Source organism: Rosa chinensis, chromosome 4 (assembly GCF_002994745.2).
Source record: "Rosa chinensis cultivar Old Blush chromosome 4, RchiOBHm-V2, whole genome shotgun sequence".
NCBI classification, from domain to species: domain Eukaryota; kingdom Viridiplantae; phylum Streptophyta; class Magnoliopsida; order Rosales; family Rosaceae; genus Rosa; species Rosa chinensis.
In genome coordinates, this window is record NC_037091.1 from 3,310,348 (window position 1) to 3,324,046 (window position 13,699).

At 37.8% G+C, this 13,699-nt stretch overlaps 2 protein-coding genes across 3 annotated transcripts; both read left to right on the plus strand.

Moving 5' to 3' along the window:
- The first annotated feature begins 1,812 nt into the window (after positions 1 to 1,812).
- LOC112199964 (stem-specific protein TSJT1) lies at positions 1,813 to 4,019 on the plus strand. The gene is made up of 4 exons (XM_024340960.2): positions 1,813 to 2,092; positions 2,713 to 2,953; positions 3,097 to 3,217; positions 3,608 to 4,019. The coding sequence occupies exons 1-4, from the start codon at positions 1,893 to 1,895 to the stop codon at positions 3,796 to 3,798; spliced, it is 753 nt and encodes a 250-aa protein (XP_024196728.1). The 5' UTR covers positions 1,813 to 1,892; the 3' UTR covers positions 3,799 to 4,019.
- Positions 4,020 to 4,180: 161 nt separating this feature from the next.
- On the plus strand, positions 4,181 to 5,209 carry LOC121052951 (F-box/kelch-repeat protein At1g57790-like). 2 transcript variants are annotated; one of them, XM_040519134.1, is made up of 2 exons: positions 4,181 to 4,319; positions 4,442 to 5,209. In XM_040519134.1, exon 2 carries the CDS (start codon positions 4,538 to 4,540, stop codon positions 5,192 to 5,194), a length of 657 nt encoding a protein of 218 aa, XP_040375068.1. In that variant the 5' UTR covers positions 4,181 to 4,319; positions 4,442 to 4,537; the 3' UTR covers positions 5,195 to 5,209. The 2 variants fall into 2 exon arrangements, with proteins under 2 accessions (XP_040375068.1, XP_040375067.1); XM_040519133.1 differs by having other exon boundaries at positions 4,186 to 4,325.
- The last annotated feature ends 8,490 nt before the right edge of the window (positions 5,210 to 13,699 follow it).

Consider the following 13,699-nt stretch of genomic DNA (forward strand, 5'->3'; position numbering starts at 1 on the left):
CCCAGCTTTGCAGGTTAATATACAGAGAACAATTTATACATGAAGAAGAAACTGTATAGGCGCTTAATGTGTACTAGTCTACTAGACAAGACATCTTTGACAAATGACAAGATACTGGACAGCTCGTTTAACCATCTTAATCCCGAGGGATCGATTCATCAAAGATATTTACTTTGAGTGCAAATGACTGTACGTGGGTGCATATACATTTGTATAGGCATGCGATCGAATCATTTGACATTCTAAATTTTAGAATAATATGTCATATTGTCATGTGTGACCTTGTTGTTGCGGATGTCATATACATTAATCAAAGACATCATGATTGAAATGTTCTTGATGAGACCGATGTTTTTTTTTTTTTTTTCTTTTTCCCCTCTCATGAAGTTTTTTCATTGCCTCACAAGTGAGCTTACCTAGACTAAATTCAAGTTACATATTTATAGCGGAGCGACTTTCATAAAATTTATAATTTAAAGTGATTGTTAAATTTTACTACTTCTTCGATGATTGCCGTAAAAATTAAAATAATAAAGGAAAAGATCTTTATAACAGCGTACATATTGGTACATCAATAATATTTCTAGTAGTAAAGCTAAATTACGATAGTCGTCGACTAGCTCAAATTGATCTATTTAATCAATACATCAAGCGAGTCTAATACCAGATCGACCCAATCTACTTCTTTTATGGAGTATATAATAACTTTTATATTCAAGACTTCAAGAGTTCAAGACTTAGCTGATTGAATATGGTTTAGTGTAGTGATTAAATTTTTAATTTTTCATAAAAGCCTATATTCCATCAAGATATCTGTTATTCTTTCCCGGACAACCACCAACTGCCACGTCAATATTAAGTGGATAATCTGATTAATCTATATCCTTTCTATCCTAATTATTTTTCCATATTGCTCTGTTAAATGAACTTACCAAAATAGCCCCTCGTGTTGACCATAAGGGGTCAAGAAAATGTTGCCAATTTTTAAATTCACGTGAAAATGCAAGTGGATTACTGTTGGCTCTCTCTCTCTCGTTTTTGGGGTTTAGGCCGGGATAAATTAAGATTACGTATATATACATATATACAATTTTCAAGTGAGATGTAATTATTTGTGCTCATACGTATGAAGTTTTTGCGAAGGCAAGATGTAAACCCCAAGCTTAGTTTAAGTGGAAATTGATTCAATGTGATTGCTAAAGATGTTTTAACCTTGTTTGTAACACAATATTCAGATATTATCTTAAGTAGAGAAGTAGATGCTGATTTATTTATTTATTTACTTATCTTTAAATGTGATTTCTTTACTTAGAATATATTTGTTTAACGCAACGTCGCAAGTGATATTTATTAAGATAGGGAGAATCTGCATGAGAAACTAAATAATTGATCTTTTTATCAAGTGTATTTTCAATTCATAACAATATTAACTTTTTTGTCAGAACATATGCTATTTTTATTCCAACCTTTAAAATATCTCCATCAAAAAAATGAGGACTAAATATGCAAAACTAATCGCAATGTCGGTATTCTTCTTGATGTTATAAGAAAGTTTGTACCACGATTCCTAGCGTTGGGCGTGAGTTGTGACTATAGGCTTACTTCTAATTCTATTTACCAATTACATACTTGATTGCTTAAATAGATTTTGGACATCCTCCCCTACCCTTCAATAAAATCAACAATAGTAGAGCTTATTACCCTCAACCACACGTAGAGATCAGTGTAATTATATGCAAAGTGGTAAGGGTATGATTGGAAAATAAAAACTCCCATCCCTCGAAGCCTCTAATAAAAAGTAGAGTAACTACCACAAAGAAATATCACTCTGTTTTCTCTCTGCTTTTTCATTTTCTCTTGGTGTGTGTTTGACTCTCATTTGATCTACGAAAATGCTGGCCGTGTTCGACAAATCGGTGGCGAAGAGCCCGGAGGCTCTGCAAAGCCCTGAATCGGGATCAGTCTCTGCTCTCAAAGATGGGTTCTTGGCCCAACACTTCGGCTCCGTCCACCCTTCTTCAGTCACCGTCAATCTTGGCTCTTCCGGCCTCTTTGCCTATTCCAACGACAAGCAAAACCCTCTGCTCCCCAGGTAAAAACGACGCGTGCCCGTTAAAGAATAGAAGGAAAAAAATGATTTACCCATTTCTTTGTTTTTGATCGTTTGTGTGGGTTTTGGTCGATCTGAGCTTTGTAGTTTGTGGGTTGTTTTTGTTGGCATCGTGTTTGGTTTTGGTGTTTGATTGTTTTATGATGGTAGAAAGTGATTTGGATTGTATCTTGTGTGGAGTATGTGTTTTGTCTTTTTGGGTAAGAAAGTTTAGAGCTTGGCGTTTTTTGACTGAGTTTTTGGTAGATGATGAGTTTGTGTTGTTTTTGTAAGAAAATTATGGCTTGATTTTGAAGGCTGTAGAGGGCAGTAGTGGCTGATCTGTGTTTATATTTGATAATGTAGTCTTTTACCGTGGCGTTTATTTGTTTTTTTTTGTTGATGGTGTTGATACAAGACAAATGGGACATATGCTTGATGGTTTTACATACGAGACAAGGAACAGATTTGGGTCTCTAGTTATTAAAATAATGGGATGCCGGCTTGTTAATTTATAAGGAGAAGTTTTGAAATCGCAATTTATGTATGCAGCTTTTTGTTTCTGCTTTTCCTGTTGGCACTTAAGTTCAGATGTTTGATATATTTTTATCTGATGTTGTTAGGCTGTTTGCGGTTGTGGATGACATTTTCTGCCTGTTCCAAGGCCATATTGAGAATGTCGCTCTTCTCAAGCAACAATATGGATTGAACAAGACAGCCAATGAGGTGATCATTGTTATTGAAGCGTACCGAACTTTGAGAGATCGTGGTCCTTATCCTGCTGATCAGGTTGTGAGAGATATCCAAGGGAAGTTTGCTTTTATTCTCTACGACACTACTTCAAAGGTCTCGTTTGTAGCTGCTGTAAGTAAATTCTTTCTTACAAGGATGTATCATTAATGTTCACCTGTTCATTCGTATTTGTTTTCAAATTCCAAGAATCTCTTTCTGAGTATTATACTGATCATTATCTTCTGTTGCTGAGCTTACTCTTTTGTCTTGTATAGGATGTTGATGGCAATGTTCCTTTCTTCTGGGGAACTGATTCTGAAGGCAATCTTGTTATTGCTGATGATGCAGAAGTTGTGAAGAAGGGCTGTGAGAAGTCATTTGCACCATTTCCTAAAGGTATAAGTTTTCAGTATAACACAATATATTAATACGTGATAGAAGAATTTGTGCATTATTTCCATAGTCATTTCTACCCTTTTAGTAATGGACAACTACAATGACATAAATGTATATGAGCTAACAGAGAGTAAGAAAGGTGGATATGTGGGTGCATTCAATTTTCCATGGTGTTGTGGAATTAAAAGAAATGTGCATTCAATTACCTCACATTATCTTGCTGATATCTCTCTCACACACTAGGATGATTTGGGTCTTGCATCCTGCTTCTGTTTCTTATATCATGAAATAGCTTCAGAATTTGGTTGCTGCAGTCACTGTGATTTTAAATTGATTCATTAGTATTTGAACTAGACTGCTAACATCTTTTTCTGGTGCCCGTCCTTACAGGATGTTTCTTCACATCCTCTGGAGGCCTGAGGAGTTTTGAGCACCCCCATAATGAGTTGAAGGCAGTGCCAAGGGTGGATAGTTCCGGTCAGGTGTGCGGTGCAACTTTCAAGGTTGATGCTGAGGCTAGGAAGGAGTCTAGTGGAATGCCCAGAGTTGGGAGTGCTGCTAATTGGTCTTCAGATTATTGAGTTCAAAACAAATTCCTCTGGCAAGGCTCTTGCTATTTAGTAGGCCTTGAAGTAGTTCTGATCGGACTTTTTCTGATGTATACTATGGCAGCTACCAAAGTTTATATTGTTCATGCAAGTGAGACGTGATTATTACATGTTTCTTTAAGTCTGAGCCAAAAGGCCATAATCATATGGCAAATAACTACAAATAATATTGCATACAGGAGGACTTGCTGATATTGAGTAAAGCTTTAATTGTGTTCGCCATGGAGTATAGCTTTTTGATGTGTTTTGAGTGATGACCTCTACTTTGAGACTGGAGCCATTTTATCAGTTGATTGGTAATATATTATAGTTCTTACTTCAAAACAAAACTAACAAAATTTCGTTGCGAAGGAGAATTCTTGCTTAGCACTTGGCACTTACAAATCCTTGGTTCCCCCCTCTTATACTGAAGGAGAAATTCCAATCAAACACGGGGTTGAAACTATACAGAATGGACCAACCTAGCGTAACAAGGATAGGAAGGAGCAATAAAGGTGCAGGTTCGTGTTGGAATTGGTTTCCTGATTGCAAAGTGTTATTCCTTTCTAGTAGTATTGGCCAAATGAAAACGCAAACTAATTGTATATGAATTGCTATTATTCTTATAAATACAAAGCCACAACGCCGAGGATCCATCACACACAGCTAGCTAGAAGAGGAGAACAGCAAAATATTTTCTTTGATTTCCTCATTGATTAGCAACTTTAGCCAGATGGAGGTGATTAATGCGACTTTAGTAGTTTGCGGTTGCTTAGTGTTTGGTGCTGTGGAGATCAAAAGACTACTCCGCAGTAAACCCGGGGAGAAACTACCTGATGATATCATGGACATTGTGCCCTGGAAGAAACTACCTGACGATGTCATAGAGATGATTGTGCCACACCTGAGTGTACGTGATCGTATACGATTAAGCAGTGTTTGCAAGCCTTGGAGCTCAGCTCCTATGCGCACCGACATCCCTAGTGCTCAACATCAGCTTCCCTGGTTAATATTCCCTCAATCTTGCCATAGCTACTTGAGCTTTTTCGACCTCTGTGAAGGTAAAGTTGGCAAGTTGGACCTGCCTGAACCAGTTCAAGGAGGGTGGTTTCAAGGATCGTCAAAAGGTTGGATGATTATGATCACGGAAAAGGATCTGGATTCTACAATGTTTCTTGTGAATCCAATTTCAGGAGCCCAGCACCAACTTCCACATTTGAGCACGACTCCATCTTTCCAGAGCTTTGTAGACACAACCACATGGAAACGCTATGGTGCTTCTGCTTTCTGCTATAGCGTTGTGTTATCTACCTCAGATATTAATTCAGATCAATTTATGGTTGCAGCGTATCAAGATGGGTCCACAATGATGAATGGGCATCTATGTTGACTGTGAATCTCCAACTATCGTCCGCTACTTTGAACCCTTGACAGGCTATCTCTTTACCGCTAGATTTGCAGATTGTCACTTTGATGAGACAGTCTTCCCGTCATTAGGGGGAGATAAGAACACAAATATTCAACAGGAACGACAGGAATTGTCGTGGTATGTCCCAACTACGTCTCATCTCGATCCCCGTACCTCACAGTCCGAACTTGAAGTGTGACAAATAATCGAGCTCCAGAACGTAGCAGATACTCTGCCTGATGCATTTTCCGATGTTGCCAAAGTGACGATATCACATATACCTGCTTCAAACGTGCCTGCAAGGATCGATGTCCCGAATACTGGATATCACGCTACTCCTGTGACATCGGAAGATGGCGCTATTTCCCAGTATGGCAATGATGTGGCGTCTATGGCCGCAGGTCCCGTAAGGAAGCGCGGTAGACCAATTGGTTCGAAGAATACTTGCCCTAGAAAGAGAGCGAATGAGGCACAAGCAAATCCTTTGATCATCGATACTCAAAATCCGTCCCATGAGAATGTTCCTATTATGGTTATGTCCAAGAGACATCATTGGGAGACGCCTCAATGTCAGAACCTATCCCTGAGAACGTAGAGATCTTTGTGAATTACACTAGTGTACATGGGACGTGGGAAAGAAGCTCCGTCGTCATTGATGATGTATTCGCGTGTTCAGTGGCGCGTGAGATTATTGAGACCAATGATATCGAACCACGCTCGGTTGATGAATGCCAACGTAGAGCTGATTAGCCAAAATGGAAAGATGCGATCCAGGAAGAACTTGATTCTCTAGTGAAAAGAAAGGTATTTGTACCAGTTGTGCCAATACCGCCCAACACCAAACCAGTTGTTCACAAATAGGTATTCGTTAGAAAGCGTAATGAGAAAAACGAGATTGTAAGGTACAAAGCTCGCCTTGTGGCGCAAGGCTTCTCACAATGCCCTGAAATTGACTACGAGGAGACCTATTCTCTCGTAATGGACGTAATAACGTTCCGCTACCTTGTCAGTTTGGTAATTTCCGAAAAACTGAACATGCAACTTATGGATGTGGTTATTGCGTATCTATATGAGGATCTAGATACATAAATATACATGAAGGTCCCAGATGGACTTCAGTTACCCAAATCAAGTGGCTCTAAACCACGGAGCGCATTTGCAATTAGAATGAAACGCTCACTATATGGATTGAAACAATCCGGACAGATCTGGTATAATCGTCTAAGTGACTACTTGATTGGTAAGGGATATGTCAACAATGAACTATGCCCATGTGTGTTCATAAAAATGATAAGTTCCGGATTTGCAATAGTAGCGGTTTATATCGATGACATGAATATAATTGGCACCCTTAAAGAGCTAAGGGAAACCGCTGAACACTTGAAATCCGAGTTTGAGATTAAAGATCTTGGGAAAACACGGTTTTGCCTCGGTTTGGCACCGTAGAGATGGTATCCTGATTCATCAATCAGTTTATACCCAAAAGATGCTTAGGCGTTTCAACATTGACAAGATTAAGCCTTCAAGCACCCCAATGGTCATCTGTAGTCTTGATCCAAAGAAGGATCCATTCCGTCCAAAAGATGACGATGAAGAAGTACTAGAGGCAGAAGTGTCATACCTAAGTGCAATAGGTGCATTATTGTACTTAGCGCAATGCACAAGACCGGACATCTCATTCGCTATGAACTTGCTAGCTAGATATAGCTCTGCGCCAACACGACGCCATTGTACTGGTGTTAAAGATATCTTTTGATACCTAAGTGGTACGATTAATATAGACTTGTTCTATCCCTATAGAGAGAAGATGGATTCGGACCCATCAAGTGCCAGGGACGCCATAATGGTGGACTACGTCCCCTCTTCCCATCCCAAAACGATATAAGTGTTTTGGAAGGTTTTACTGATGTTGGGTACCTCTCTGACCCATACAAAGGTCGCTCCCAAACTGGTTATGTTTTCAACATGGGAAAGACCGCGATATCTTGGAGGTTTACAAAGCAGACCTTAGTCGCTACCTCTTCAAATCATGCAGAGATTATTTCTCTTCACGAAGCAGTTTGTGAATGTATATGGCTTCGATCCATAGTTACGCATGTTCGAAACAATTGTGGTCTGAAGTCTACCACAGATGAGCCAACCAGCATCTATGAGGATAATGCTGCTTGCATTTTACAAATGAAGCAAGGCTACATCAAAGGTGACAATACCAAGCATATATCGCTCAAATTCTTCTACAATCAACAACAACAGAAGCTCATCAAGATCAAAGTGAACCAGGTTCGATCTGAGGACAATGTGGCAGACTTGTTTACTGAGTCATTGCCCAAATCCACGTTCGAGAAACATGTGGCAAGAATTAGCTTGCAGAAATTATCTGAACTCCCATGATCGTAGTTATCAGGAGGAGACGCAGACATCAGGGGGAGATGTCTACATGTTCACTTCGAAACGTGAAGGGTGTGTTGTGCTCTTTTTCCCCTTCGACCGAGGTTATTTTTGTCCCACTGGGATTTTGTTACTCGGCAAGGTTTTTAACAAGGCAACGAGAGAAGCACCGCGTTTGAGCAACACAAGGGGGAGTGTTCTAGTAAAACCCTAATTTGTGTTTGGCCCAAATTCTAGGTTACTTGACCTAGTGGTAATAGGGTTTAATTTAGAAGAATATAGAGATTATCTTTCCTTGTATGATTCAGACTCTATGCTTTGTAATCCTCTATATAAAGAGGCTCCAATTTCAATGAGAATACACAGCGATTTTCTCTCAATTCCTGTTTCTCTAAAACATGTCCAAATAATTAAATTTAATTTTTTTTACCCTTTTTAGATAGATGGTCTCGTTAGTTTTGATACCAAATCATTTTTTCCAATGATATCCGTAACTCGTGTTTATCTTAAATTTTCTTGTTTTATTTTATTTTTACTATTTATTATTTAGTGGCATTACGTTGGCAGTAAGTCTCTACCATTGTTTAGTAGGTTTACGTGGATTTTGTCTCTATCTGCGCACTCAGTTAGGGCTGTCAATGGGTCGTGTCGGGTCAAGGTATTTGTCGTGTCACAAGAGACAAATCCAAACTCAACCCATTTAATAATCGTGTCGAAAATTTAAACTCAAACCTAACCTATTTACTAAACGGGTTACCCGTTTCCAACCCGCTTAACCTATTTAATAAATAGGTTGTGTCATGTTGGATCAAATGACTCATTTAAGGATTAATATTGCGACCCATAAACTAAAAAAAAATGCATAAATTCATTAAATTCACTAAAAAATCCACAATATGAAGAATATAAATAATAATATATAATTCATAAATAATTAAATCAAATAATGATGAAGTAAAATGTTTCAAATTGTCCAATCGTAGGATCAAATACTCCCAACATCCAAAATACTTAGCATAATCGAGTCATATGGGTTCACTTTGTGTTGGCCGGTTGACATGTGGCCAACCCGTTTATTAAATGGGTCATGGCGGGTTGACCCGCAGCCGACCCGCTTTTTAATCGTGCGGGTTTCGAGTCGTGTCGAAATTGACAGCCCTACACTCAGTGTACTTTGTTTAGCCTAGTAAGACGATGAGCCATTGTTAAATGGGAGTGACATTCTAGTGCCAGGATAAAATAAAGTGGCGCTAGATTTAATCTGATCAACAACATAGTAGAAAGCTGTGTTTATCACTTTATTGTCCTATGTTTGGCTTTGTGATAACATTATCTAATACCTAGTTCGTGTTGAGACTACATATATTATTACGGGAAGTTCCCTCGACGCTTATGAAATATGGGGTTTAGGGCTTGTTAAGACCACATATATTACTACAGAAGTTATCTCGACGCTTATTGGAACCTAGGGTTCAGACTTAATGTTCCTCCTTGAATTCTACCGTTTCATTAATAATGCTGCACCGTCCCTTACTTTATTTATTTATTTTTTATTTTTTATTTTTTATTTTTTATTTTTTATTTTTTATTTTTTATTTTTTTTAAAGTTACCACTCATATAATTGCTCCTCCACACCCAAGTTTATCACTGCAAGCGCTGTGTTCAACTTGCCCAAGCGGCTTTGTATTAACAGCTTGGTTTGCCTTCTGGCAATTCCACGCATAGTTAACAATGTGGGTCATGAGGTTGTTTAAAAATGGCAAAGATTGGTTCAGAATTGTTTTTCCACTCCGATACGAACCAGCATATGTATCGCGACAAAGTAAGAAATTGTATTAATCACAAGTTTAACACTTTCTTTAAAAAAAAAATGCAATTCCTTACAGAATTGTAATTTTTATGTTTCGAGATTGAGTTAACCTTCTATTATACTTATGATTTATTAATCTGTACAAGAAAATTATTTTCATCAAAAGAGAGTAAAACGTGAAATTTGTCATTGACCCAAAAAACTATCTTTGTTTAATAACATGTTTTATTTTTCTTTTTGTTATAATTTATTGTTTATTTACTTCATGAAGTGTCAAACGATATGCACAGAGCATATGTCAAAAGGCTACCAGTCTACCACACTTATCATTTGACACAAAATTATTGGAAAGTATATCCATCCAACATAATTTATCTTTGTTTGTCTTAACTACAGTTGTGCTCATTGTCAAAACTAAATCACTTCTAGTAATTATAGACTCTACATACCAGCATGATTTATACAAACTATGATTATGAGGATCTAAGACTACGATGAATTTATTACAACCAATTAACTATAATACAATGATATGTCTATGATTAACAACATTTTCTATTACGACTTGTACGGGTGCTTTCTCAATAAAGACATAACAGTTATTTACCAAAAAAAAAAAAGAAAAAAAAAAAAAGACAAAACAGTTTTTTTTTTTCGACGAAAGACAAAACAGTTGAAATATGACTATTGACTAATAAGGAACCAAAACACTCCAAGCACATATTGAAGGTCTGTAAAGAAAGTAGGAAGAAATGTAGTATTCACACATTTAAAGTTTAAGGTCTGTAATCTGCCCTTCATCTATGCATATAAGGCATATCCGTCATTTAGGATTCACATACTGAAGGAACTTTACTGAAGTTAAAGTATCCAAATATCAAAATGTGCTCATTGGCAAGAGTGATGTAAATGGAATAGTCATATGCTAGAGTATCTCAGAGCTTCAACATCAATTCCCGGCAAGGCGGCAACAGACTTCTGCTCAAAGCTTCAACCTCAGTTACCAGCAAAATCCTTATTCTATAAGACAGAATGAAAGAGGAATAATTACAACCAGAAATAGCAAGCATGCAACTTTGCAAATGAAAAACAAAACCCAGCAACTATTTCAAAGCATTCAATCCAACAATCCATCAAACAATTAGAGCTCTTCCACATTCCACTAACATTAATCACTATGAAATATGCAAATGTGGAAGTGAGACTAAACCATTCAATCCAAAAATACTTCAAACAATGAGACCTCTTGCACAAACTCACCATCAAGCAATATCAAACATGCAGTTTTGGAAATGAAAAACGACATCCAGCAACTATTTCAAAAGAACTCGACAATGTAATCATTCAAGCATGAAGGCTATAAGAACTAACTTAATCATCTTCCCAACTCAACAATTTGTACCCATGACAATCCAATATTTCAAAAGAACTCAACAGTGTAATCATTCAAGCCATGAAAGCTCTATGAACGAACTTAATCATCTTCCCAATTAACTGTGCAATTTGTACCCATGACAATCCAATAAATGGCAAAGCATCACACTCAGGCAAATGAAAAGAAACTACTAAAGAAAAAGGGTTTCAAGAACGTGTACTCGTTTGCCAATGCTGTCATCTCAATGATTGATCAAAAGCGGCAGTATGTTATGTACCTCTGCAACAAAGACCTGGTTACAGAAAGACCCCTCCAGAAAAAGAAGGCTTCATCAAAAATTGAGTGAGAAAATGCATATACTGCAAGGCAAGTATGCATTCAAGTCAAACAAGCGTGAAATCAAAGGAAACCCAAATGTCTCCACAAACTCATAAAGAACCCAGAAACCCCCAACAATACCAGAATTGGCCTTAGCATATTGAAACCCAAATGCCTACACAAGTTCATAAAGAACCCAGAATTACCAACAATACCCAAATTAGCAGTGTTAGTATTAGCAAAGAAACCCAGGTCAGTCAAAATGTCAAATCAAGCTTTTACAGAATAGAAATGCTCAATGGTACAAATCGCTGCGTTAATTCATGTTATATTCAACCTAAGAAGAAGAAGAAACATCCCTAACCTCCGTATTGACGCACAGAGCAAGTGCGAACCGAATCGAAACCCAAAAGACATAGAGCTCTGTTTTTGGATCTCCAATCTAGTTTTTTAAAGAAAAATCCACCATGAGTATAGAAATTTAACGCAAAATGTGATATTACAACAAAAGACTTCAAGAATCTATATGAAAATTACCGGAAAGATAGAGGTCTCGCGGCGGTGATCCACCGTAACACTAGGTCTCTGTTTTTGAGTCTAAAGCAAAGTACAGCAAACAAATCCACATCAACAACGCATTTGACACTCAAAACGAAGATAAATAAACTGATAGCTAGAATTTCAACTACCTGAAGTCGTCGGGAGGCTCATCTTCTTCGGAAGAAGAAGAAGAGGAAGAGTCCGATGATGATGACTGGTTTGCTGGGTCTTGGTTCTCAACTGGGGGTGATGGTGGCGGTGGTGGTGGCGGTGGTGGAGGGTGAGTGTGGTTACGGCGGCGGTTGCGTCGTTTGGCTTTTTCGGACATTTCTTGCTGAAATTTGCGAGCATTCTGCTCTCTGCGAGCGTCGGCCTTCCGCCATTTCCAAGCCATGGCGCAACGAAATGGCAGGAGTTGCTTTTTTTCAGTGAGGTGGTCCCGGCTTTTATAGTTTTATAGCCAAAATAACAAACCGAGTTGTGTTATTAATTAAACTAGTTTTATTTCCAAGCAAAAAAACACAAAAAGAAGTTGTCTTTTTTTTTTTATCAAGTTTATTTGATTATCTACATTAATTTATAGAATTTCTTTTTGGTTGAGCTTAATCAATAAATTTTTTTTTATGCCTATTTGCTTTTTTAGCGTATAGGTTCACCTTTATCAAGTGAGCATGAGGTGTTTAATGAGTGGTCTATCTCTATGTATAATCGTAGTGTCACCAAAACTTCTTGTCTGTCTATTAAGGGCAGCTGAATGATATGTAATGGTCATTTTAAGTTAAGATAAATGTAGTGGTCCATGACCTTATTCAAAAAAAAAAAAAATCAATGTTCTCACCCTTTAATTTCTTTTTTCTTCCAAGTATATTTTATGTTTCCATTAAATGTACTTCAGTATTTTGTTTGAGAAAAATGTAACGGTCCATGACCTGATCCAAAAAAAAAAATCAATGTTCTCATCCTTTAATTTTTTTTCTTCCAAGTATATTTTATGTTTCCATTAATTTATAATGTTTCATTAGGAAAAAAGGAGGGTGTTTTGATTTTATCTGAGTTGAAATTGTACTTCATTATGCAATTCAACAAACAGTACAATAACAACATTAACAGAATTATAATCAAAACAACCACATGCAATAGTTTGATATAGGGTTTAAGGAGTTCTTCTCATCTAGCATCACTCCGATATTAGCGCTAGTGCTAGCCTCACTAATGTTGTGATGCTACCGCAGTGCCGGATCAGTGGTTGTTGGTCTATGTTCCTTTAGCTGTTGGGATTGCTCTGCTTGGGGTGATGACAGTGGGTGGTTGCGTTGTTCTGGTTCGAAAGGTATAGGCGATCGTAGGCATCAATTCAAGGGACTGATGCGGGTTGGGTTAAGATCTTGATCCAAATCTAATTCAAGAGGCGGCAGTGATGATGGCGACTTCAAGAGGATTAGCTAGTAGCTTGGGGCGCAAGGGGATCCAAATTCAGTTTGGATTCAGGTAATTTGACTGGTATGTACAGGTTCATTGGTGTCTTTTTGGGTAGTGGAGTCGGGGTAATGGTGGTGTTCCTTGAGGTGTGGCGGCGGTGGTGTGCTCGCGATGAGCCGTGGTGTGCGTACGAGGTTTTGCACAAGGAGATGGAGGCTGGAACTAGGCTGGGTCAGTCCTGTAGGGCCTAGGGTGCTGACTTTTCCTTTGAGCCTTTTGAGCTACTGCTTGTTTTTTTAGCTTTAGTTTGTTACAATAATTCTCTTTTTTGGGGTAGATAGTTGGTTTATGCATTTATATATGTTTTTTTTTTCTCTAGTAGTTAGTTTGTTCAATGTCTACGCTTAGCGCAGAAGATCTTCTATAAGTCTTTGTAGAAGTACATAATTCCAGTGTACCACAATTGTGTGCTCAATGTCCGGAATCAAGTAGAATAGATTGCCTTTACATGGCAAAATATCTTCAATTAGTATACACTACTTGGTGCTCAAAACAATGTTAAAAGGAGTAGACTTTTTTATACTATTCTATACCCAAGAACTAGGGTCATATATCAAAAGTCTGTTAAGCCTTTAA